Source organism: Mercenaria mercenaria, chromosome 18 (assembly GCF_021730395.1).
Source record: "Mercenaria mercenaria strain notata chromosome 18, MADL_Memer_1, whole genome shotgun sequence".
Classification (NCBI taxonomy): domain Eukaryota; kingdom Metazoa; phylum Mollusca; class Bivalvia; order Venerida; family Veneridae; genus Mercenaria; species Mercenaria mercenaria.
In genome coordinates, this window is record NC_069378.1 from 1,546,829 (window position 1) to 1,574,434 (window position 27,606).

General features: G+C 35.4%; 1 protein-coding gene across 3 annotated transcripts in view; it reads left to right on the forward strand.

Annotated features, from left to right (window-relative positions):
- Window positions 1–27,606, forward strand: part of LOC123539304 (low-density lipoprotein receptor-related protein 1-like) — a 286,494-nt gene that overhangs the window by 83,642 nt on the left and 175,246 nt on the right. For 2 of the 3 annotated variants that reach the window (XM_053530562.1, XM_053530564.1), the window contains exons 4-16: window positions 36–62; window positions 5,967–6,113; window positions 7,171–7,272; window positions 8,554–8,685; window positions 10,471–10,625; window positions 12,581–12,683; window positions 12,879–13,047; window positions 13,758–13,989; window positions 16,256–16,433; window positions 17,587–17,715; window positions 19,637–19,720; window positions 25,266–25,495; window positions 26,186–26,321. In XM_053530562.1, coding sequence (XP_053386537.1) covers window positions 36–62; window positions 5,967–6,113; window positions 7,171–7,272; window positions 8,554–8,685; window positions 10,471–10,625; window positions 12,581–12,683; window positions 12,879–13,047; window positions 13,758–13,989; window positions 16,256–16,433; window positions 17,587–17,715; window positions 19,637–19,720; window positions 25,266–25,495; window positions 26,186–26,321 — 1,824 coding nt within the window. The remainder of the gene's footprint in view (window positions 1–35; window positions 63–5,966; window positions 6,114–7,170; window positions 7,273–8,553; window positions 8,686–10,470; window positions 10,626–12,580; window positions 12,684–12,878; window positions 13,048–13,757; window positions 13,990–16,255; window positions 16,434–17,586; window positions 17,716–19,636; window positions 19,721–25,265; window positions 25,496–26,185; window positions 26,322–27,606) is intronic. The other variant, XM_053530563.1, reaches the window with a different exon arrangement.

A 27,606-nucleotide genomic window follows, 5' to 3' on the forward strand; every position in this document is an offset into this window, starting at 1 on the left:
CAGAAAGTTTAACAATCCTGCTTTATTTTTTGAAGGTTTAAAAATGGGAATAGACCGAACAGGTTAGCCTTGCAAGCACGTTTTTGTTTCTGTGTTTTTCTTGTGCATTTTTGACGAACACTCACAATCATAACACGTATGACTGGTCATTGACATAATTTGCATTGGATGAATTAATATTTCAGTCATATAATAATAATTTACAATATTTTCATGCTATAATGATTTTCTTGACATACCGTCTCATAACATGTACGAGTGCTCACTAAGTCTTCATTTGCATTGCATAATTTTGCTGTAATGATTTCTAAACTTCTGTTTAACATTATGTTTTGTGCAAATATTTAATAACCACCCTATGTTAGAAATAAAATATGTGGCTATGATATAACACTGGCATGTAGCTTCATATAATGGTTATCTCCCTTTTGTATGTGAATATAATAATCAGATGTACAAACCGTTCAGGATAACCTGTCAGTTCAGCAGATTAGCCCAGCTAAATTTCTGTAATGTACTTGTCCATCTTTCAATTTCGACAGTACCATTAACTGTTGAAATGGGTGCATACCAAAAAGATTCTGACTGAATGACGACGACAGTGCAGATCATGATTAGACTGCACAGATCAACCATGTCCAGCATGATAAGAGTTAGTATAAAATAAGTTTATTTTTATGCCCCCTTTAAAGAAGGGGGTTATGTATTGTTTTGTTCATTGTCATTCGGTTGGCCAGCCGGTAGACCATTTAGTTTAGGAACAGTAACTAGACAATGATGTTCAAATTCCATTATGGAGATGGTCAGTAATGTTCAGTAGATATATCCCCTATTCTATTAGGGGGTTACAAGGTCAGAGGTCATAGTGACTTGAGATTAAAACAGTTTACGCTAAACAAGTAAAGAACATTTTGACATACCACCTTCAAAACTCAAAGGATGCATGATTGCCTGTGACAGGTAAATGACCACTAATGTTTTTGTGTCAGTAGGTCAAAGGTCAAGGTTAAAATGACTGAAGATGGTTTCTGCTTCGTTATTAAAGTATGCTTTGCCCAACAGTCATTGAAAAATATGAATGGACCCAAATTGTTTTTTGGGTCAGTAGTTAAATGTCAAGGTCTCGTTGACCTTGAGACTTGTTGGTGATCCTATTGTTTGGGGGGCAGTAAGTGAACAGTCATGTAAGAGATGATCTCGAGACTCGGACAGGCCACCATATGGGAATGATACAGTTTTACAAACGGCACTTGTTTCAGCTTCAACATTGATAATATATCTATACTGATCTGCTGAACTGACATGGTAGTCTAAATGGTTTGTATTGTATGGCTAAATGGTTAATTCTTTTCTTGATACATTTTACAGAAGTTTTCATCTGATTCATTGACTTAATATCATTTCTATCTTTTGGGTTTGAGAGATGTATTGTTAGCAAAACTGTGTCCCATACTGCATTCAGATGCTAGAGATTTTGAGACTGTTGTAAAGGGGGACTGAACACTGATTAAAAGTCCTCAAAGCTTTTGAGCAAATAATAGAGCTCACCAGTAAAGGAGAGGGTGCCAAACTAGATCCACACTTTTTAGCTCACCTGAGCAATGCTCAGGTGAGTTTTTCTGATCGCTAGATGTCCGGCGTCTGTTGTCTGTCTGTCTTCTGTCTGTCGTCTGTCTGTCTGTGAACATTTAGCTTGTGTATGCGATAGAGGCTGTATTTTTCAGCTGATCTTCATGAAAATTGGTCAGAATGATTACCTTGATGAAATCTAGGTCAAGTTTGAAAGGGGGTCATCTGGGGTCAAAAACTAGGTCAACAGGTCAAATAAAAGAAAAACCTTGTGTATGCGATAGAGGCTCTATTTTTCAATTAATCTTCATGAATTTTGGTCAGAATGATTACCTTGATGAAATCTAGGCTGAGTTCGAAAATGGGTCATCTGGGGTCAAAAACTAGGTCACTAGATCAAATCAAAGAAAAACCTTGTGTATGCGATAGAGACTGTTTTTTTTTTAACTGATCTTTATGAAATTTGGTCAGAATGATTACCTTAATGAAATGTAGGCCGAGTTTGAAAGTGGGTCATCTAGGGTCAAAAACTAGGTCACTAGGTCAAATCAAAGAAAAACCTTGTGTATGCGATAGAGGCTGTATTTTTCAATTAATCTTCATGAATTTTGGTCAGAATAATTGCCTTGATGAAATCTATGTCAAGTTCGAATATGGGTCCTCTGGGGTCAAAAAGTTGGTCACTAGGTCAAATCAAAGGAAAAGCTTGTATATGCGATAGAGGCTGTATTTTTCAATTGATCTTCCTGAAATTAAGTCCAAAATGACAACCTGAATGAAATCTAGGCCGAGTTTGAAAATGGATCATCTTGGGTCAAAAAGTAGGTCACTAGGTCAGATCAAAGAAAAACATTGTGTATGCGATAGAGGCTGTATTTTTCAATTGATTTTCATGAAATTTGGTCAGAATGATAGTCTTGATGAAATCTAGGTCAAGTTCGAATATGGGTCTCGTACTCTGGGGTCAAAAATTAGGTCACAGGTCGAATCAAAGAAAATACTTATTTATACTCAAGATGTTTGCTCCAATTTTAATGATAATTGGTCAGAATATTTTTTTTCCATGAAATCACTAGGTCAAACATGTTTACAACACTGTTATGGTGTGTTATAGTGTGTTTCTCAGGTGAGCGACCTAGGGCCATCTTGGCCCTCTTGTTTATTAGGATAGTTTCAACAGCAGGAGAAATGGTTAATTTTCATTATGCATTCATAACACTTTAATCATAATTAGAAGATAACAGAAGTTCTGCTGTCATGGTTATTGTCAGCAACAATATAATTAACCATATCATCAGCAATAACAACAACAACAAAATGACCACATCATAACATTGTCATCATCATCATCATTGTTGTCATCATCATCATCGTTGTCAGCAATGAAAACACTTCAATACAGTGTTCCAGCTTTTTTCATTATTAAATTGTCCCATAATTATGTTCGACATATTTATTTCATATTAAACTATATATTGCTTCTATAATATACATCAATTATGTAATACCTTGTATAACATCTGAACGGACAAATTGCGTTTTAAATATAATGCTTATATAATTATTATTCTATTTTATATTTCACATGGTACTAAATTGTAACTAATGCTTTTGACATTCAAACTTTTGCTTAATTTAGCAACAGAGAAATGTAAGGGCATTTCAAACCACGTTTTCACTTTTTTGCCCATGAGAAATGCATATTTATGATTACTGTATTTTCCTAGCACTGCCCATCCCACCCTTGCTAATAGAAGGAAATTGAAGATTATAAACTAACATAATGAGGAAACATTTTTTGATTTTATGATTTGCATACAGTTAACTTTATTGTCATTTTATAATGAAAGGAGTGTACTATAATAGTTGCAAAATTACTTAAATGCTGGAAAACTAAAACAGTATAAAGCCAATTGCATCGATTTACTAACATGCACGTAGTTTCAACCGATGGAGCTATAATATTATGTTACACTGAAGAATAACAAAATTATAATTATGCCCATAAACTGTAGGATTATAAATATTTTGTTAACCTTTAGCCTACTGGCGGCGAGTTATTCTGCCTTTGCGACATCCGTGCAGGCTAATCATGGTCTGCACAGTTCACTATTCAGTTAGTAAATTTTTAGTGAACATCCCTTTGAATAATAAATGGTATTGCCCAAACTGAACGATAGACCAGTCCATTTTAGAAATTTAGCAGGGTAAGGGTTAAAATTAGAATAATTGCACTTGCAACTCCATGCATAAATTAAAGTACAACTGATGATTTTTTTCACCATAAGGAATTACAGTCTTATCCTTAAAAGTACAAATTCTATTTTTGAGTCGGCTAAAGGCTGAAAGCCTTTTGACGAGTCCTTGCTATCCAACGATTCTCTAAATGGACCAAATAACACAGTGAAGGGATGTAGTTCCATTAGATTTCTCAAACTTCAAACAGTTTACTGCATGAATGAAGTTAAGTTGTGTCAATTCCCTTTGCTATGACCAATAAACGATGTAATCTGTCATATTTATGACTTGTAATTGTGCAATTCTCGAATGTAACTCATTAAGCATAAATGTGCATTTTAAGAATTGCGCAGGCTTACAAAGCTTGGGTAACATCCAGCGAAAGACAAAAAATAGTTCCACAGGGCTCCAGATAAGATGCGTATTAGCGTAAATTACGTATAGAAATAATGCAAATACGCATGTCTAATAATTTCTAAGCGTATAAAAACGTATATAAAATTACAGAAACGCACACAATGCTTTTTTAAAAACAAAATCTGAATCGTCTGGATGCGTTAGGTAATATAGCCGATCAGCCTTAATTCTCCCACATTGAACGTAAACACGCATCGTATGATTTCTATAAACTTTGCGTGGGTTGAATTTTGCAGTCAGTAAACGGATAAATTATCGGAAGAAGAAGCTCTTACTGGTTTGTTTAGTTACTACTGATATTAAAAATGATTTTAATTCTTATTTTTCGAGAAATAAACAAATCGTCGAAACATTAAATTGTATTTTCTTGTAGTTTTTGAACTCGAAAGTAGATTGTCTATGTTTGGCTGCTTTCACGAAACGAAATAACTTTTTTATGAAAAGATTTAAATAAGAGGTAATTTAACCGTAAACTTCAATGTCAGATACTGCCAATTGCTGCTAAATGTCTTCGTATCATCACAATTTGTAAAATATATTGTTCAAACTGGAGAAAAGTGTAATCGTATCCGGATATAATATTTTGGGTAAATATCGAGCTGTGTTATGAAATTTTAAGAAAAAAACTAAAAACAAACTGAAACTGGTAGACTATACTGTCAGTACATCAATCATTAGCCGACTCAGGCCATTCAGGCCTTTGATTTTTTTTTTACCAAAAGAAGTGAACATGTAGTTCAGTTGCTTGTATCTCAAAGAGGTGTATCCTCCTCGAAATCTGATGCATATAATCCACAATGGACTTTACAGTAGTTAAATTACTTCACTACAAATGACGTTTTTAAACCAAAGGGAGCTAACTCACATTTTGTAAGTTACTTCATTGCATACCTCATTATATACCTCATTGCATTTAGGTTCTAGCTATTTCGTCACATACTCTGGCCCATTATAACTTTAAGCACCAAGCACAATGTGTATTATCAGATTTATTCTATAGTTCCTCATGCCATTCCAGTTCAAAATAGTGCTTTGTTAATATTTTTTATAACATTACAATTTTGTTATATTAATGCACACCAATATAATGTATATATTTTCTATATGATTTATTGATTTATTTTTGTTGAATATATTTGACATTTTTTGTAATATAATAAATGTTGTTTTGTATCAGAAAAAAATCACAGTTTATTACCAAAGCTACCATGTGATGTTGATCTGTCGTTAACTGAAAAAATTGTTTAAAATTATTGACTGATAACTGTTGATAATTCAGCATTATTTATCAGTGGACTAATGTTAATATTAAGAATAGATGCTCCTTTTTACCCATAATTATAATGGTTTTTCAAGTTGAAATTTGCATAATCGCTGAAAAATGTTTCATATCAGTGAACAAGAAGTTTAGGTTTAATATGTTAGCATTTGAAGAATTGGTACAGATTGTCCTGATAGAGCTTGCATGTTAAAGGAAATTTGCTTTATTATCAATTTCGTATATGTATAAATTAGCCGCACCATGAGAAAACTGACATAGTGCGTTTACAACCAACATGGATCCAGATCAGGATCCATGTTGTTCGCTAAAGGTTTCTCTAACTGTAATAGGCTTTGAGATGTAATAGCATGCATCCTGACTAGACTGCACAGATGTGCAGACTGGTCTGGATCCATGCTGGCCGCAAATGCACTATGTTGGTTTTCTCGTGGAGCAGCTCAAATATTCCTTTATTTTGCAGGTCCCCATGTAAAAAATTTAATTCCATGTACACCAAACCAGCTACGTTGTGGTGGATCTCATAAATGCATTCCATTGAGCAATGTCTGTGATAATAAATATGACTGTGATTCCGGGGAGGATGAGTTTGGATGTTCTAATAATAAATGTACGTTCTTTCTTCTATTTTATTATTGAAAATTATAAGAATCTTATCATATCCCAGTCTGTAATTTCAATTATGGTGATGATCTTGAAGAAGATAATTTTTATGTTTGGCTGTTCTAATACTAAGTAAATTTAAACCTTTCATATTATTATCTTATATAATTGTAGAATATCCGAGTCAAGGTCTAAAGTAAGGTACTGGTCCATCCATGACTCTGTTTTCAATCAATGGATTTTACTATATGGTATTTGGCACAAATGTTTTCAATAACAAGACTGTGTGTTGTGTGCAAGACCTATACCCATAGCAATAGTGTCAAGGTCACATGTGGAAGTCAAAGGTTGACAATTTTGCTTTTGTGTCTAGTCCATCAATCTGCCATCCATCAAGGGATAATAACAATACTTAAATGTACTTCATAACATTAGATGAAGTGTATAAATAGAGAACGATAACAAAAACATTTTCGCAAAAGTCGATTATGTCTTTATTGGTAATTTAGGGTTTTCTTTATAGTTGATATGATTCCAGAGCAGTACAACTGTTTTGTCACGGATAATGGTTTCACTACCCGATTCCCCTTTTCTCAATAGTAACATTAACATGATATTGTTACAAATAACGTGCGAGAGTAGTAATTCGCAAAGTTAGGTTTGTAGCTGTAAGGTCAAGGTCAGCCTTGGAGTTCAAATATTTGCAGTGTCTACGGTATCTTCATGACCTGGTGTAACTCGTGCCATTCATCAATTGATTTTGATCTTGCTTTTCAAAACTGTTTTAATAACAAAATATTGTGTAATGTGTTAGGCCCAAGGTCAAGGTCACTATTGGAGGGCAAAAGGTTACAGGGTCTGTGTCCTGTCTTATCCATAACTCTGCCATCCATCAAGGAATTTGAATATTACTTAGCAAATGCATAACCTGTAAGGTGACAATGTTGCACTCACGTGATGTAGGCCCATAGCTGCCCTTACCATAACTCTGCTGGCCAGATTTTGTCATGTGCAACATTAGATGGGGAACATGGGTAACTTATGTTACAGTTTTCATTTTACAGGTGAAGATGTACAGTGTGACAAGTGTGCGGAGGTATCCGTTGATGGGGCCAAATGTTATTGTGACAAGGGATTTTATTGGAACAATTCAAGAAATTGTACAGGTAAGGGATGTATGTGGTTGGAGCCCTCCTGGTTAGCTCTAAGGATCAAGCTGTCACAAGTTTTTTTATACCTGGGCAAAGTAAATTATTTTCCTCAACAGTTTTAAAGAAAATGGTGTGTCTCATTTCATTGAATTCTTAGGTCCTTCACTGTTGTTTTATGTGGAGAAGTTGGCAGTTACTTGTGGACAACAATTAAGAATCCAGGAACACTAGTTTGGTGTACTGATGAAAGTAATGGAACTGAAATATTAATTTAATAAATACTGCATTTTAACCATATCGCACAATTCCTGACTGCTGTAAAATTATTTAGTTAAATCATCTATAGCTACATAAAACTTTTGTCAAATATGTAACACATTATTACTGACACAGAGTAAATTGTTTCATGAGCATTTTAACTACATGTCACAAATGAAAAAACAAAACAAATAAGTGCCATATTATTACATTTCTGAGACACTGATGAAATGTATGCTTGCAATTTTTCTTGATAACAAAAGGAAAAAACTGTTAATAGAGTTATTATTGAATCACAATAAAGCATAACAAAAGGTTCACAAAAAAGTTGCAAATTGTTCATTCTGCTGAGTTTGTGTCTTCTGTTGTTGAATTTATTCATGTGAGGAGGCCATTCAGCGGCCATGGAAAGTTGGTAGGTGTTCCACCACAGTGATCATAATGATGATCTAAATGATGTCAACTTGACATATAACATATAAACAAACAGAAAACTAGATTTGAACCTGACTTAATTGTCACCTATAATACGCTGAAGCAGCCGCTCACCTAACTTCTGAAATGGAATGTTTGTCCAAATTTCAACCTGCCTTTAATTTTAATAAAAGCAGTCACACTGCCTTAAGTGGTTGCTCAAACTGAAGTAGTCGCACTGACTTAAGTAGTCATGCTGATTTACTGTACCACTCTCTTAGCTGACTGCTCAATACAGGTTTTACTGTAGGGAATCAGTGGTGCAATAGTAAGCAGTTTGGACTACAGCCAGCGGTCCTGGTTCGATTCCTGGTAGCAGCTGATATCCTGACTAGTGTTCTGCGCCGGATGATATTTACTTAAATAGGTAACGTTTCAAGCAGTATTAGTCTAGAGTGGATGCTGGGGAGGTAAATATGGCACCTGCCATGGGCTCGACTGGAAAATAGTTGTTCCAGCCATTCCAGGTGGGGACTTCCGTCGACTACCCATGTTAAACAAGAAACTTTACCTTTTACCTTTACTGTTATATGAACCATCATATTTGTATTCTTTAATTTTTAGATCTGAATGAATGTGAATATGACCAGTTTTGTGACCAGCCGAGTGAATGTACAAATACAGATGGTGGTTATACGTGTGCATGTATAAGCGGATATGTATTAGAAGGGAACTCAACATGTAGAGCTGTGAATGGTAAGTTTTCATTACAATAAATTGCAGTGAATGTTTCTTTAAGTATTTTTTCAAATTTTAAACAGGTTGTGATAAAAAGTTGTATAGATAAACTTGGGAAATCTTCATTGTTTACTGCTGCAATGAAATCCTTTTAAGAGCTGAACAAAGTATAGGAAGCCATTATATACAACAGTATAGGTGTTTCATGTCCATTGTTTTACAACACACAAGTGTAAGGTTGTTACACAAAGTCTGGGGACCAGAATCAAAACTACAGTATTCAATCGGCCAAACTTAAAATGTGCTTAGCCCTTATCATGCTGGACACGATTGATTCTGCCTTTTTCGACCAGGGTAGATCTTGATCAGCCTGCACATCCCTGCTGTCCGGTCAAGATCTGCACTGTTCTCCAGTCAGTATCTTTTTGATAAGCACCCCCTTTTAACAGTTAACGGTACTGCCCAAATTAAAAGATGGACAAGTTCATTATAGAAATTTAGCAGGGTAAGTGTAAGAAATAAAAGGTGATGTGCTGATTAATCTAGGTGTTGACAAGACATGAATAAATAGGCTGTGATGTGATCATTGGCAAAATGCTTCATCATTGACAAAATTCTGTTGTTCTAATAATGTCCCCAAAATCAGCTAAATCTGGTTATATTTCCACTATTATTAATCTGTTAATATGCACATAAGATGATTTCTAATTTGATAGAATTATGATAGGTGTCATGTCCTAGTAATTGAGTTAAAAGTTACCAAAATTATTGGAATTATGTTTCTTTCAAAAATGGAAAAAAAATCTCTTTTTTTTCATCATATTTTGGCCAGAATTGATGGATCTGAGTTTTGTCATAACTAATCAACAATCAGGCATTTTTAGCTCAACTTTTCGAAGAAAATGTAGAGCTTTTGCACTCGCCCCTGGCGTCTGCGCCGGCATCGCCGTTGGTTAAAGTTTTTGATAAAGTCAAATATCTCTGTTACTATGAATGCTATTGACTTGAAACTTAAAATAGGTATTTACTATCAAAGTCTACACCAGGAGAAACAATCCCCATAACTCTGATTTGAATTTTGACAGAATTATGACCCTTTTTAACTTAGAATTTTTGGTTAAAGTTTTTGATAAAGTCAAATATCTCTGTTACTGTCAAAGCTATTGACTTGAAACTTAAAATACTTATTTACTATCAAAATCTTCACCAGAAAAAACAATCCCCACAACTCTGATTGAATTTTGACAGAATTATGCTCCTTTTTAACTTAGAATTTTTTGTTAAAATTTTTGATAAAGTCAAATATCTCTGTTACTATCAAAGCTTTTGACTTGAAACTCAAAAGAGTTATTTTCTATCAAAGTCTACACCAGGAGACACAATTCCCATAACTCTGATTTGAATTTTGACAGAATCATGTCCCTTTTTAACTTGGAATTGTTTTTACTGGCCAAACTCTAATTCAGAGTCAAGCACTGAGAAAAGTCGAGCGCGCTGTCTTACGGACAGCTCTTGTTTTTTCACTGATTAAACAACTTTGATTCCCAACACTAGACAAGGTAACATTTGTAGAATGGTCAACAAACACATTAATCACCATGGGCTGTTGCATGAATGGTTAAAACAGACTCTGGTGACCGGTCGCGCAGTGTATCCTTTCCATTGGTCAATTGTAGATGTAGTCCCAGGAGCAGCCAGTCAGAAGCTTGAATGTTGGGCAGGGACTCTGATGGAATTGCCAGTCTCATGAAGCACTTTTTGTACAGTAATAAAAAAAAAAAATGTTTTTATGTCTTGTTTAAGAACCAGAAGGAGAAGAGCCCACATTGCTTGTTTCAAATCAGTGGGATGTCCGACAGCTCAAAATCAGCGGAAAGAACTTATCACCTCCTTTTGTAAGAGTAGGACAAAGTGTGACAACTCTGGCTTTTGATCATCGGAAGGAAAGAGTTTGTTGGGTAGGTGGTTACTCAGATCCTTATAACTGTTTAGATGTGTATCCTGACCAACCTGATATTTGTGTTGCAGTAGAACATTGCATGAAGTCATTTACTAGGCTTGTAGATGAATTGTACTTCTGCCTGAGTACTTACCTGTGCCTAAAAATAATTCTAGGAGAAACTTCCTGGGTATCCCTACACTTTTGAAGCTAGGAAGGCCACATGAGCCACTCCATGAGAAAACCAACATAGTGGCTTTGCAACCAGCATGGATCCAGACCAGCCTGTGCATCCGCACAGTCTGGTCAGGATCCATGCTGTTCGCTAATGGTTTCTGTAATTGCAATAGGCTTTTAAAGCGAACAGCATGGATCCTGACCAGACTGCATGGATGCGCAGGCTGGTCTGGATCCATGCTGGCCGCAAAGCCACTGCGTTGGTTTTCTCATGGCACGGCTCACATATTGTCTACATAGTGCAAAAAGAGGTTAATTGTATTGGCATGAAGAAGCATTTTATCACTTTCTGCACTGAGGTGATGAGTGATGAATTGTGACTGCTGAGATGATGAAATATGACCACTCTATATTCTAACTTTTATTACAATATAAGTACCTGTGGTAAGGTAGCTGCAACCGCAGTACCACACATAATGGTAAATTGTATGTTATTAGGATCAGATTACATATCTGATATTTTTAGATTACAATTCCCATATTTTCAGATTACATATCTCATATTTTCATATTTCGTATCTCATATTTCATATCTTATGTGTTCAGATTACATATCTCATGTGTTCAGATTACATATCTCATATTTTCAAATTCCATGTCTCATATTTTGGATTACATATCTCATATTTCATATCTCATATTTTCAGAGTACATATATCGTATTTTCAGATTTCATATCTCATATGTTCAGATTTCATATCTCATATGTTCAGAGTACATATCTCATATGTTCAGAATACATATTTCATATTTTCAGATTACATATCTCATATTTTCATATTACATATTTCATATTTTTAGATTACATATCTCATATTTCATATCTCATATTTTCAGATTTCATATCTCATATGTTCAGATTTCATATCTCATATGTTCAGATTACATATCTCATATTTTCAGATTTCATATCTCATATGTTCAGATTTCATATCTCATATGTTCAGAATACTTATTTCATATTTTCAGATTACATATCTCATATTTTCATATTACATATTTCATATGTTTAGAATACATATCTCATATGTTCAGATTTCATATATCATATGTTCAGATTTCATATCTCATATGTTCAGAATACATATTTCATTGTTTCAGATAACATATCTCATATTTTCATATTACATATTTCATATTTTTAGATTACATATCTCATATCTCATATTTCATATCTCATATTTTCAGAGTACGTATATCATATTTTCAGATTTCATATCTCATATGTTCAGATTACATATCTCATATTTTCAGATTTCATATCTCATATGTTCAGATTTCATATCTCATATGTTCAGAATACATATTTCATATTTTCAGATTACATATCTCATATTTTCATATTACATATTTCATATGTTTAGAATACATATCTCATATTCTCAGATTACATATCTCATATTTTCATATTACATATTTCATATTTTCATATAAATATCTCATATTTTCAGATTACATATTTCATATTTTTAGATTACATATCTCATATTTTCAGATTACATATTTCATATTTTTAGATTACATATCTCATATTTTCAGATTACACATCTGATATTTTCAGATTACACATATAATATTTTCAGATTACATATCTCATATTTTCAGATTACATATCTCGTATTTTTAGATTACATATCTCATACTTTCAGATTACACATCTAATATTTTCAGATTACACATCTAATATTTTCAGATTACATATCTCGTATTTTCAGATTACATATCTCATATTTTCAGATTACATATGAGGGCAGTAAAGGGAAATCACTGCTACAATGTTCTGATGTAAAATCCTCCACAGGGCAGCTACATACCATTCCAGCCCACACTTACCTTACCAGTAAGTGATACAAAGAAAAGATCAGAAGTTTTTGAATTATTTCTTTTAAGAGATGATAAAACATTTCTTATTTCTGAAAATCTCTAAAATTTTGAAAATTTTACATAAATCTAAACATTTTAATTATTCAGACTACATGCTGTTTGGAAAAAATTTCCCTCAAACCAATCACTGTTAATTCTTATATTTTAATAGCTGTTGAAAGTTTTGCCAAGGATTGGATCCATGGTAATTGGTACTTTGCGGACCCAGTTTTGATACGAGTTACAATGTGTTCAGCTGATGGAATATATTGCCATGCACTTGCCACAAAAGAAAGCAAGCTTGTTGGACCGAGGAGTCTGGTGCTTGATCCTTTAGATGGGTGAGACATCATCTTATACTGTGAATTTATATAATTTCATGGGCATGAAAATTCGTGATTTGGGCCAAATTGTTTATTTTGTGTGGATATGAATGTGTGGATTCTGAAAATAAGACAAATGGGAATTTTACTCTTTAATTGGGAAATAATTTCATGGATTGACTCAAGCATGTAAAAACTAAAATTAATTCTGTATGATAATAAATGGTTTCACAGTGATGAAGTTTTAAATAGCAGCTACTGGAGTAAGAAAGTAGGATAAGATTGAGATTGGCATTTTTTCGACACTGTGTTTGTTACTGTTTGCCATGGTTATTGCATCAGACCTTAAGATGTAGATTTTGGAAGGTTCTACCTAGTTGCCTGTCATTACTTAAAAGACAGGGCTTGAGGCTTCTCTTCCACCATGTAAGTTTGGAAGTTGCCACAGGTCTATGTACTTGTGACTAAGTTCCAACAAAACAAGCCTTCTCTATATCACAGAAGTTGTTTTGACTCTGCCAGAGAGTTCTCTCTTTCACTTGAGAATATACAGATGGATTAGAGTTTTTCCATTGAATACTTTATGTCCTTAAAAGTGTTGGTGTCTCATTTACGACTATTAATGGTCCAAATAGATGTATTACCTCGTGTGAGTTTAAATGATGAATCTTTAATGAAACAAATTGTTTGTTCTTGTTTTGCTTGAAATTGAAATTTTAATTTTACAGGTTCCTGTATTTTGCTGACTGGGACGAGACAAACCATATTATTTATAAATCAGCCCTAACCGGTCATGGTCTGACCGTTTTTGTGTCAACCAAGCTGATCAAGCCCCGAGGGTTAAGTATTGATTATGCAAACAAGCATCTATACTGGGCAGACATGGACCTCAATGTCTTGGAGAGGATTGATCTATCAGGAGATGCTAACTCTCGGAGAGTTATTGCCGTTGGCCAAAAGGTACATTTGAAATTGCATAACCTTACCATAAAGTGGAATTGGTTATAAGTTAGGCTTCCACAGTAAGTGAAAAATTGTGTTTGTATAGTGTGTAAGCAGGCACACTTACAACAGGTTGATAGGTTGAAGTTAAAATTTGCAGTGAAAATTGAACTTTTTTCAATAAGACTTGAGGTATTTTTTATACGCCCGAAGGGACGTATTATGTTATGACGCTGGTGTCCGTCCGTCTGTCTGTTAGCAATTACGTGTCCGCTCTGTAACTCTTGAACCCCTTGAAGGATTTCAAGGAAACTTTACACAAATGTTCACCACACCGAGACGATGTGCAGAGCGCATGTTTTGGATGTCTCGCTTCAAGGTCAAGGTCACACTTAGGAGTCAAAGGTCATATTAGTTTGTATTGTGTCTGCTCTGTAACTCTTGAACCCCTTGAAGGATTTCAAAGAAACTTGACACAAATGTTCACCACACCATGACGACGTGCAGAGCGCATGTTCCGGATGACTTGTTTCAAGGTCAAGGTCACACTTAGGGGTCAAAAGTCATATCAGTTTGTTTCGTGTCCGCTCTGTAACTCTTGAACTGCTGGAAGGATTTCAAAGAAACTTGGCAGAAATGTTCACCACATTGTAACGATGTGCAGAGCGCATGTTCCAGATGACTCGCTTCAAGGTCAAGGTCACACTTAAGGGTCAAAGGTCATATATGACTTTGCTTTGTGTATATTGCTCTGCATTGCAGTGCTCTTGTTTTTATTTGGCAGATCTCTTTTTTGTACTTACAATAATTTTTTTTTTTAATTACTTCCCTTTTATGTTACTATAAATAGCTTATTTTGAAACTTTTTTATTATTGGCCGTAGGGAAAAACCAAGACCACTTTTCTATGGTACAACATGGATGGTACCTCCAAGTTTAAGGTGTATTTTTACATACCTATACCTGATAAGGATTTTTTTTTGTAGACTTAGATTTGTTTTTTGAAGTTTTCCTTTAATAATTTGTTGTTCCAGTCCTTTGGAACTACAACAGTCAAGTTCTTAAAATTTTGCTCCCATCCTATGATGTAAGCCTTCGGGCGGATATTGCCCCGCTTGGCAGCGCTCATGTTTCTGCCTTATCCTGGTCTTAAAACTTTAAGTACTACATATACAGAAATTGTAAGCGTCAGATATATGTTCAACATTAGCAAGCAAAAGAACAGGCTTGCTTGTTGAAAAGTTTTACTGTGAGATCATTTGAATTCGCTGGCATGAAATTTCGCGCAAACGTGAAAATGGACTGTTTCGCGCGGGCTTTGATTCGTGCATTTTCAATTTTAGACATGAAAAAATAAAATCAAAAGATATAATAGCGCGGTCTTAAATTCGCGCATCGGTCCTAGCGTGAAATATGCGAAAATTCGCCCTACGCGAATAAAAATGATTTCACAGTATCTGTAAGCTATTTAAATCTTTATGAAAGAATAAGCCTATACTGACTTATTAAATTTGCTAATTTAATAGGTTTTGCTGCATAACAATTTCTTGGCTTGGTAGGTGGTTCTAGCCAGTTGCTGAGCAATTGTTGCAAATTAGCAGCAAAGGTGTTGCCTGGGAAACCCTCTGGTAACTACAGACAAGAAGGAAACAGCTCAGGAATGAAGTTTGTAATGCTCGACTATTCAATTCTGTTTGACCTCCTACAGTTGGACCTGCAAATAAAGGCCATGATTTGTAGAGTCAAAAACTGGTTGTTTCTTGTAGGTGGTCATTATTTACAGGTTTATACATGTCAAAGGTTGAAGAAGATGTGTTTACAGCCAGGTAATCTCTGTTTACAAGTGGTCATTAGCTAAGGTTTCTGTCTTCTAATTTAAGAAAAGTGAAAGGAAGTGTCTGCAAGAGTCACTGGCACTGGACTAGAAAGAAAATGCTACTGTACTTGGTAGAGTCTACCCATAGGTTGATGGAAACATAAAATCTGCTTAGTATCTCTGGGATAAAAGATATTGAGACAATGTGCCTGGTGCATATCAATGGAAGATAAATTACCACTTTTTAAGTGAGAAATAACAAATTCAGTGAGCTAGTATACTTTTCCATTCATAGTGTACATTGGCATAGAGTATAACATGTACAATGACATTTTCTTTGTGGTCAGGTGCCAGGGGTTAGGGTTGTGGTGCTCGTATCTTCTGTAGAAGGTTTCACCTTCTGTATGTCCTTGTCTGCCCTCACCCAAATTTAGATACCTTCTGAGTGTTGTTGTTTTTATTTCTCAAGGTTGAATACATACACAGTATAGCAGTGTTTGAGAATTACCTATATCTTAGTGATCGGCATGAGAATCAGCTGATCCGAATGCATCGATACAAGTACGGAGAACCAGTAGAGACACTCAATGGTAACTTGTCGCGTCCTGGACAACTTTATGTCTATCATCGACAGACACAACCTGATGGTAAGATTTGTTTATGTTAAGCCCACATGCCGTTAGCTCAACATAATCAGCAGAAGGCTGTTGGGTATTACATTTGCATGCATATTTCTTACAGATTAGTTTGAAAAGCATGAAGCTATCTTTTTTATATTCTATAGAAATATTTGCCTCTGCCTCTTGGTATGTAGTGTCTTGCACAAACTCCAGGTCCCTACCTCAAAGGTTAAGGTCACACTAAAAGGTCAAAGGTCATATTTAAGATTGTTGATGCCTTAATTTAGTCTTGCATGCAGCAGTTGTTATCTCACCTTGGTGCAAACTACTTAAATTAAGCTATTATAAACACCCTATTTAGGTCATTGTGCACCATGGGTTGTTACCATTTGAACCTAATCTTAATGAAACTTGGTCAGAATGTTTGTCACAAATGTTTGGATGATCAGTACTGGGGCATTCTGGGTAAAAATCTTAAGTCACTAGAATGATGGAGAAACCTTGTTAACACTCTAGAGGAATGTTTGATTTTTTTTTTTTTTTTTTTTGGATTTAACGTCGCACCGACACATGTAGGTCATATGGCGACTTTACAGCTTTGATGGTGGAGGAAGACCCCAGGTGCCCCTCCGTGCATTATTTCATCATGAGCGGGCACCTGGAGAGGAATGTTTGTTGTAATGAATTCCAGGTCAAGCGTTAAACTCATCAATATTTTAAATATTTTGATTTATCACATTCGACGTGGTGGGAGTGTAATAAAGCCATTACATAAAAGTGATAATACACTAGACTGAGTGTAATAAAGCTTCGATGTCAACGACATTTACAATATATGAGACGTTGGTCAAATTGACTTGTTTATAATAGTTAAAGATAAAAAGAATATCACATTTGTGACTTTCTGCATTGAATTAAACTCATTGAATAAAATTGATAAAATGCTCGACAGAGCCTCAATTTTATCATTTTATTCAACTCGTTTAATAAATTCAGTATGAAAAGACACTCGTGATATATCCTCTATATAAAAAACGTTACTGAAGTCAATCCAGTTCAGTCTATAAATACAGTTTTGTGCTAGAAGGCTTGCTCATTTTCTATAGAAAAGTTACTTCTATATTTTCTCCTACATTCTTTCGAAAATTTTATTAATAGTATATATTCCTGATAATTTTAGCCATAGAAGAAGATCCATGCCAGTCAGCCAAGTGTGACCATATATGTGCGGTACATAGACAAGGTGGAAAGCTGAAAGGGGAATGTCTTTGTGCTGCCGGATACACTAAATCTAATAACAAATGTTTAGGTAAGTTTATTAATCTTTTGCCTGCTGGTGGCAAGTGATTTTGCCTTTGCAACCAGTACAGACCAAGATCAGCCTGCAGACGGCAAGTAATTCTGCCTTTTCGACCAGTGCAGACCATGAACAGCCTGCAGGCGGCAAGTGATTCTGCCTTTTCGACCAGTGCAGACCAAGATTAGCCTGCAGGCGGCAAGTGATTCTGCCTTTTCGACCAGTGCAGACCATGAACAGCCTGGCTGGCTCCGTCCCCTTTTTTCAGAGTTGTGACCCCTAAAATAGTCAAAAATGCACATTTTCACCTTTTGATGCACCTAGCTCAAAAAGTGTTTAATATAAATGGTTGAAAACTTGCATAAGACTTTATCATGATATAAACTTGCACACATCTTATTTTTGGCCGACTCCACCCCCTATTTTTAAAGTTAATGCCCCTGAAATAGTTAAAAAAATGCACATTTTCACCTAATTATGTTCCTAGCTCAAAAAGTACTTAATGTAAATTCATGAAACCTTGCTTGAGTCTTTATCATGATGTGACCTTTCACACTTGGCATGCTTCTTGAGAATCTTTGCGCTTATTACAGAGTTATGGCCCTTGAAATAGCCAAAATATTTGATTTTTTGTTTGTGATGCTCATAGCTGAAAAATATATGGCCTAGAATAATGAATCCTTTTCATAAAAAAAGGTAAAGGTAAAATGTTCTTGTTTAACATGGGTAGGCGATGAAAGTTCCCACCTGGAATGGATGGAACAACTTATTTCCAGCCGATCCCACGGCAGGTGTCATATTTACCTCCCCAGCATCCAGTCTAGGCCGATACTGTTGGAAACAGTACCAATTTAAGTAAATCACCCAGCACTGAACACTAATCGAACCCTGACCACTGGCGTTGTAGTCCAACCTGCTAACCACTGTGCCACTGACTCCCTTGACTCCCCTGACTCCATAAAATGTTTGTTTAGGCTAAACCCCATTAAATCTGCAAACATTTGAATTATTGCCCCTTATTTGTGACAAATATACCAATGGGGCACACCCTGTGTCCTACAGATGCATTCTAGTTGAAATAATATTACAGAAATATTCCTAAGTTGTTTCATTATTTATTAACATTGTTAAAAACTGTTTTGGCTTGTCAAGAAAAAAATGGCAGTCTGAGACTGGTCCAGTTTTCCCTGTGTCGCCAGATGATAAACTTTGTAGGCCAGTTTCAAAGTAGTTGGCAGAAACGTTTTTTATACGCCCAAAGGGACATTATGTTATGATGCTGGTGTCTGTCCATCTGTCTGTCTGTCCATTCATTTGTCATCAATTTCTAGTCTGCTCTGTAACTCTTGAACCACTTCAAGGATTTCAAAGAATGTTGACACAAATGTTCACCACATCCAGACAACATGCAGAGTGCATGTTCTGGATGGCTCACTGCAAGGGCAAGGTCGCATCTAGGGTTCAAAAGACATGTGACAATGTTTCAAATCCACTCTGTAACTCATGAGCTGCATAAAAGATTTTAAAGAAACTTAGCACGAATGTTCACCACATCAAGATGACGTGCAGAGCACATGTTCTTGATGGCTTGCTTCAAGGTCAAGGTCATTCTTAGGGTCAAAGGTCGTACCTTTGGGTTTTATATTGCACCGCATTGCAGTGCTGTTGTTTTTATACCTGTTCATCCTGAGCAAAACAGGACTGCCTTGCTTTTAATTTTATTTCATATCTAAATTTACAGTAAATGTATAGTTCAACTTTTGAAAGATATGATAAAACACATTTTTGGTATGATACTGGTTACAGAATTAAATCATTGAATAATTCCACTCTGGGCAACACATTGATGGGCTGTTAAAGACATCATTCAGGTTTCTTTCCAAACGTTCCCTTAAAGTCTAATTTCTAAAATGTTTCTATATTTCTTTTTAAGTTGATGCCAGCTGTTCTGAATTCTGTACTGGTACACAGTGTAATGGAGCAACTGACACACACTACCCAGAAACATGTACACTAGGTAAGTAATGCTTACGTATGATGTGCTTGAGGAAAAGAGATATAACTTGGTTTGAATTGTCGATAAAAGCTAATAATATTTTTATGAGAACTCTCACTGAAAAGCAAAAATTTTTCCCAAAATGTTTTCTCACTTCATTTCTCATCTGTAATTCTGTATTGATAAATTGACTACAGTTACAAAGCATGAACAGTATTGCAGCTGTTTGCTGCATTGTCAGTATATCACAGAAGTCCTTCAGTAGAAAGACAGTAGGTTCTTGCGCAATATCAGTAGAAAGCAATAGGTTCTTGCGCAATATCAGTAGACAAGCAATAGGTTCTTGAGCAATATCAGTAGACAAGCAATAGGTTCTTGCGCAATATCAGTAGACAAGCAATAGGTTCTTGTGCAGTATCAGTAGAAAAGCAATAGGCTCTTGGGCAATGTCAGTAGAAAAGCAATAGGTTCTTGCGCAATATCAGTAGAAAAGTAGTAGGTTCTTGAGCAATATAAGTAGAAAAGCAATAGGTTCTTGCGCAGTATCAGTAGAAAACCAATAGGTTCTTGCGCAATATCAGTAGAAAAGCAATAGGTTCTTGTGCAATATCAGTAGAAAAGCAATAGGTTCTTGAGCAATATCAGTAGAAAAGCAATAGGTTCTTGCACAATATCAGTAGAAAAGCAATAGGTTCTTGCGCAATATCAGTAGAAAAGCAATAGGTTCTTGCAGCAATATCAGTAGAAAAGCAATAGGTCCTTGAGCAATATCAGTAGAAAAGCAATAGGTTCTTGAGCAATATCAGTAGAAAAGCAATAGTTCCTTGAGCAATATCAGTAGAAAAGCAGGAAGTCCTTGAGCAATATCAGTAGAAAAGCAATAGGTCCTTGAGCAATATCAGTAGAAAAGCAATAGTTCCTTGAGCAATATCAGTAGAAAAGCAATAGGTTCTTGCGCAATATCAGTAGAAAAGCAATAGCAGGGGTGGTATAGTACGTCATCAACAGGTGCACGCAACACTTCCCGATGCGGCTTTTTTATGTCAAAACATCTCGATTCGGTGAGTAAACTTACGATTATTTCATTGGTAACGAATAGATTTGGAAATGACATATAGTCTAAAGTACCCGCATGTGTCTCTAGTTTATCACTGACGTTTGCATTTTTCAAGAAAGTCTTACGTTTAAGAGAACATTCGAGCACAATGCACTTAATGGAAACACTTCCCCATTCACCACACCATATTACATCGCATAAAAAGAGTTTTCTTGCATTTCTAATGACTAAATGTCTTGACGGGTGTTCTTTTATGGCAAACAGAGGTCAGTGATACCTTAATTAATTATTGCAATCGATAGTTTCAAAGAAATCAGTAATATAAAATTTCGCCTTCCCGGTTCACCAGGTAAAACGATGCACTTCCCGGCTCACCGCCCGTGTGGCATCGTGCTATATGTAGCCCTTCAATTTATTTTGACGCATTGTACTTCGGTTGCCATACTAGCAAAACTAGTATTAAGCAATGAACGTTTATGTCAGTAAAAACAGTGTTTAATTTACCTTCAAGGGCTATATTATGACAGATTTACTCTTTCTTTTTCAGATCACAACAGAAACACCGGAGATATTCTGTTTATCAGAATTAAATTATGAAGCTAAACATTTGGGGTTTAGCAGTATGATATCCGTAGACAGATGAACATAAACTGCATATAGTAATTCATGCATTTTTTGGGAATAAAATGACACGTAAAAAAAACAGAATTTTAGAAAGAACAATACCCGCATGTTGTGGATGTTTGTGAAAAAGTCAGAAATGAAGACCACAAAAGTAGTCGTTGTTTGAGGCTCACTCACTGGCAATATGTGCAGACACCGTTTAAAACAGCTCACTGTTACGTGTGACCACTACCGTACAATAATTAGCCATGGACAGCTTTTGTAGACGGAATTTAATGTGATTTTGCGGGGACCAAACAATTGTAAATTTTTTTATTGAAACATGTTTTGTTTTGTCTGTCTGGGGTTGAAGTCACAGAGTCTTGTCAGTGCCTCTCCTTTCTTCTAAATAACATTTGACAGATTTTGATGAAAGGCAACAGCAGTATTAAACCTCGTATGAAATGTAGTTGACACTAATGCTCATAACGGGTAAAACACAACAATGTAAATATTCTTGTTATCTCTATGTTTCGGTCAATAAACGTTCACAGATTATACTACATTGCCACTTTATCAATTTTTGTGTGTTTTTAATGAAATTTCTGAGTTATAATTAGCGTAGTTGAGCAAAACCTCAACATTTACCAGTTTAATGGTTTCAAAACCTATTATATTCTGATTTTTGTTGATCTCCACTTCATGTCTTTCTGTGGTGTCTGACTATTTCCAATTGTTGAGAATATGTGACATAGAGATGTACACTTCTTCTTGATCTAAGAAAATTAAAGCTTACATTGTGGAAAAAATGTGTCAGATATTCGATCTTAATGAAACTTAAGGTGAATTTCATTTTTTTAAATGTTGAGTTATAAAGAATTACGTCCAAAGTTAATGAAACGTTATCATTATACTCGTATTTATAAGTGTGTAAAAAAATTTAGAATTGCTACAATCAAGTAATAAATCTACTTTCGTTGATTTGTGTAAATATATTAACATTAGCTGATAAAAAGGAAGATGTTGCTATGTCTTGAGAGTGTATGTGCGTATTGTTTATGTCACAACGGCTTCCACTGTGTAAGGGTTTAAATAAAAAATCAGTAAAATTTCCTGTTTTAAATAATCTTTTATACAACAACATTTTCAACAACTAAACAGTTTAAGAAAAGCAAAATAATTTACATTGCAAGTAAAATTGTTCTACCACTGTTCAAGCTCACTTCGAGTTTTAACATGTAATTGGGTGCACTAAGATTTGCAAGCAAAATCTGAACATTAGTCAAATGTTAAATCCTGAATCGTTTTCTAGTGTAGATTCAATCGATGTCCCATTCTACTACGTGGTAATTATAATTCGGTTGCAGTCACTCTTGGTCTTTCCCTACGCACATCTAAAACTCTTTAATAAGAACATTTCGTTGGCGCGATACAGTAATTTCTCATTTTTCCCGAGCAATTGTGATGATCATGTGGCCCTGACATGTTAAACAAAATTAAATAGTAGCATATCATTAAAAACTAAACTGCATTGGTGCGACTTTATACCTTTAAAAATATATTAAAAGGTTGCTCCTTTTAAAAACAGCACATGATAATAATTTAACTGTATAATTTTGCTTTACTTAGCATAATAATCAATGCATATTCTTATTTGTCTCATCGAGTCTTGCCTTGTACTGAAGTTCGGAATCAAAGCCATCATACTCGACTATTTTCGATGACACGCCATATATAGTTATCATGAAAAACAAATTAGAGTAACAAGTTAACTAATGGTTTCCAAAATACTTTCTATTTATATTATCATGAGTCGAAGTGCCTGTCTAACTATACCCCTTATTAAAGTTTATCTACTGTAACATTATTGAAATTAAATCAGTTATTTATATCCATACCTTCAAGCAGCAACCGACATAGTCGTGACAAAGTTTGGTACGGAGACCTAGTTGAGCGTTGAAATCCTTGTCTGGGGTAATTCCGTTAGAGGATGTTCTCCACTTCTCAAATATTATGTCGTACAGCTTTTGGAAAATATAATACGTCAATTATGTCTTGCATGCCGATCACTCAGCAATCCTTTTAAACATATAATGACAATTCCATTGATGCAGACTAGAAGTTTTGTTTTCTTTTTCATCTTTCATGTACCTAAAATAACAAATATAAGGACATGATAGAACATAATTATATCATACATATGCACGTTTATAGTATACAACATATGTTCAAGATATGCCTCGTTCTTTTAATATTATCTTCAAATGCTTAAATGAAGTTTACGGACCATCTAGTGCAAGCACTCTAACAATCAGTTATTCGAATTAATAGAACTTCCAGGCAAGCGTGATCACATTTACATGAGCACCAGCCCGATGTTAGTCATGCTAGAAATTGGTGAGCCGGGAAGGACATCAATTCAGTTGGTGAACCGGGAAGGCGAAATTTTAGTTTACTGATTTTTCGGGAAGTTTAGATTCTAATGACTAATCAAGGTAACACTGACATCTGTTTACCAAAAATGAACACCCGTCAATGCTTGGATTTATCAGAAATGCATGTAAACTCCTGTTATGCGACATAATATGATGTGATGAATAGGGAAGTGTTTCAATGAAGTGCATTGTGCACGAATGTTCTCTTAAACGGAAGTCTTTCTTGAAAAATGCAAACGTAAATGATAAACTAGACGCATGTGCGAGTACTTTCGACTATATGTCATTTCCGAATCTATTAGTTATCAATGTAATAATTGCAAGTTTACTCAACGAATCGAGATGTTTTGACACAAAAAAGCTGCATCGGGAAGTGTTGCGCGCACCTGTTGATGACGTACTATACCACCCCTGAATAGGTCCTTGAGCAATATCAGTAGAAAAGCAATAGTTCCTTGAGCAATATCAGTAGAAAAGCAATAGGTCCTTGAGCAATATCAGTAGAAAAGCAATAGTTCCTTGAGCAATATCAGTAGAAAAGCAATAGGTCCTTGAGCAATATCAGTAGAAAAGCAATAGGTCCTTGAGCAATATCGGTAGAAAAGCAATAGTTCCTTGAGCAATATCGGTAGAAAAGCAATAGGTTCTTGAGCAATATCGGTAGAAAAGCAATAGTTCCTTGAGCAATATCAGTAGAAAAGCAATAGTTCCTTGAGCAATATCAGTAGAAAAGCAATAGTTTCTAGAGCAATATCAGTAGAAAAGCAATAGTTCCTTGAGCAATATCAGTAGAAAAGTAATAAGTCCTTGAGCAATATCAGTAGAAAAGCAATAGGTCCTTGAGCAATATTGACATATTGATTTACTCCTGTCTGTCTGCCACAAATCTTGTCGGCACTCTAAGTCAAACATTTCTAATCTGATCTTCACCAAACATGAACAAAATGTGTGTACCAATAAGCCCTGAGACAAGTTTGATAACTATCCAAATGGGCTCAGGCACTTAAGAATTATGGCCCATGAAACTCGTTTTTTGATAATCAAAGCACTGAAAGTCTGAAAAGGCAGTTGTGGGAGACATACGCTTTTCTCAAAAGCAGCTCTAGTTTTACTTACATCTGTTTTACAAGCAGCTTTAAAAAGCTATGTTCAATTCTGTTCAATTAGATCTATGAAAGACATACTAATATTTTCATGAAAAAATGCCACAGTACCTGCTGTTGACGTAATATTTACCCCGAAGCAGGAAGTGAGTCCAGAACTTGGACTCCTGATGCAGAGATTTAGATATGAAAAGCGCCTTCTTAGATATTTGTGCTGTGACAGTGGATATAAACTGATACAATGAAGCTTTATATAATGGTACTTCACTATGTTATTTACAGAATATTTCCAGCTGGGTGAAATTATATTCCTAATTACTGAAATAATAAGAGCCTAGGTAGATCACTGTCTCTTTTCATGTTTACAGAACTCTGTCCACCAAACACGTCCTACTGCTCTGTACTGGAGAGGTGTTTACCAAGAGCATGGTGGTGTGACGGTAAAGTGGACTGCCCAAATGGAGATGATGAGGGATTATATTGTAAATACAAGGAATGTTTGCCCATCGAGTTTCAGTGTGCGTCGGGAAAGTGTATTGATATGTCATACAGATGTGATGGAAATTATGACTGTGGACCTGATGATAAAAGTGATGAAGTATGTTACAAACTTCTGTAGATTCTTCTGCTTTTAGGTCATTCATACATTAGTTTATACATAATTCATTTTAGGTCAGTTGTGAAGGAAGTTCTACAACTTATATCAATCACTCTTGATACCTCATTCCTGATGAAATCCATCGCCACGAGAGTATGAGAGAAGAGGCCAGTTTCCCTTCTAATGCTAAGCACCAAGCAAGGGAGCTACTGGTACCATTTTACATGTCTTTGGTATAATCCGGTCGGAGATAAACCCACGACCTCCCGCACTCGAAGTGGACACTCAAGCACTAGGCTATCGAGGCGGTTATTCATGCATTTAGGAGGGTTTTTGGTATTGAGGGATTTTGTTGGTAAAATGTGTGCTACATCACTTTAATAGTTATAAAATTACTTAGCAACCCTGATCATTTTAATCCTGATCTTTGGGGGATTTTTGTGTTGATAGATAGAGGTTCAGTCTAGAAAATTGTGCAGTTTCTGGAAAAGAAGTGGTTTCGATTTACATGGGTAGTTTTCAGATTATTAAGGAGGCCAATTTGCAGGACTGCAAAATTTTTTCAGTTTGGGTGGGGGGAGAAGCGGTATTCAAGGGTTTGGAAGGGTTTGACTGTAGTTGATTTCCATTTCATTGACTGTTATGAAATACTTGTAATTTTGACAGTTTGTTTATTCTATACATTTTCAGTTAAACTGCAATTTAACTTGCAATGCAGAGAATTTGTTCCGATGCACAGAGAACGGGGCATGTATAATGAAAGTGTTTGTATGTGATGGACATAATGACTGTACCAATGGCTCAGACGAGCGACAAGAACTATGTGGTGTGTATAATTTTTAACTAACCTCTTTTGTGATTTGTTTTCTAGAAAACACTACCATTTTCTAAAAATAGATTTTAATGTTCTCCATCTTTTAAGGAATCAAATGCATTATGAATGAGCAGGTTACTGTAAAAGCATATAATTTTGCTGGGTCAAAATTTCGCGAATTTGAAATTTTGAGTATGTTCTCGAGTTTCAATATTCGCGAAATTGTAAAAATTATATCCTACTTGAATAAGAATTAAACTAATGGTGAATATTTTACGCAAGGATTAATTTTCGTGAGATAAAGGGCCTCGCGAATATAGCGAAAATTAAACCCTCGCGAAAATTTCTGCTTTTACAGTAATAAATGAGTGAAGGATGTTTGATGTGTGATCAGAATTTATGTTCATGCATTATGTATGAGAAATATCTACAGCTGAGATCATCCAAATTTTTAGCTCACCTGTCACAAAGTGACAAGGTGAGCTTTTGTGATCGCGCGGCGTCCGTCGTCCGTCGTCCGTGCGTGCGTGCGTCCGTGCGTCCGTAAACTTTTGCTTGTGACCACTCTATAGGTCACATTTTTCATGGGATCTTTATGAAAGTTGGTCAGAATGTTCATCTTGATGATATCTAGGTCAAGTTCGAAACTGGGTCACGTGCCATCAAAAACTAGGTCAGTAGGTCTAAAAATAGAAAAACCTTGTGACCTCTCTAGAGGCCATATATTTCACAAGATCTTCATTAATATTGGTCAGAATGTTCACCTTGATGATATCTAGGTCAAGTTCGAAACTGGGTCATGTGGGATCAAAAACTAGGTCAGTAGGTCTAAAAATAGAAAAACCTTGTGACCTCTCTAGAGGCCATATTTTTCATGAGATCTTCATGAATATTGGTCAGAATGTTCACCTTGATGATATCTAGGTCAAGTTCGAAACTGGGTCACGTGGGGTCAAAAACTAGGTCATTAGGTCTTAAAATAGAAAAACCTTGTGACCTCTCTAGAGGCCATATTTCTCAATGGATCTTCATGAAAATTGGTCAGAATGTTCACCTTGATGATATCTAGGTCAAGTTCGAAAACTGGGTCACATGGGGGTAAAAACTAGGTCAGTAGATCTAAAATAGGAAAAACCTTGTGACCTCTCTAGAGGCCATATTTTTCATGAGATCTTCATGAATTATGGTCAGAATGTTCACCTTGATGATATCTAGGTCAAGTTTGAAACTGGGTCATGTTTGATCAAAAACTAGGTCAGTAGGTCTAAAAATAGAAAAACCTTGTGACCTCTCTAGA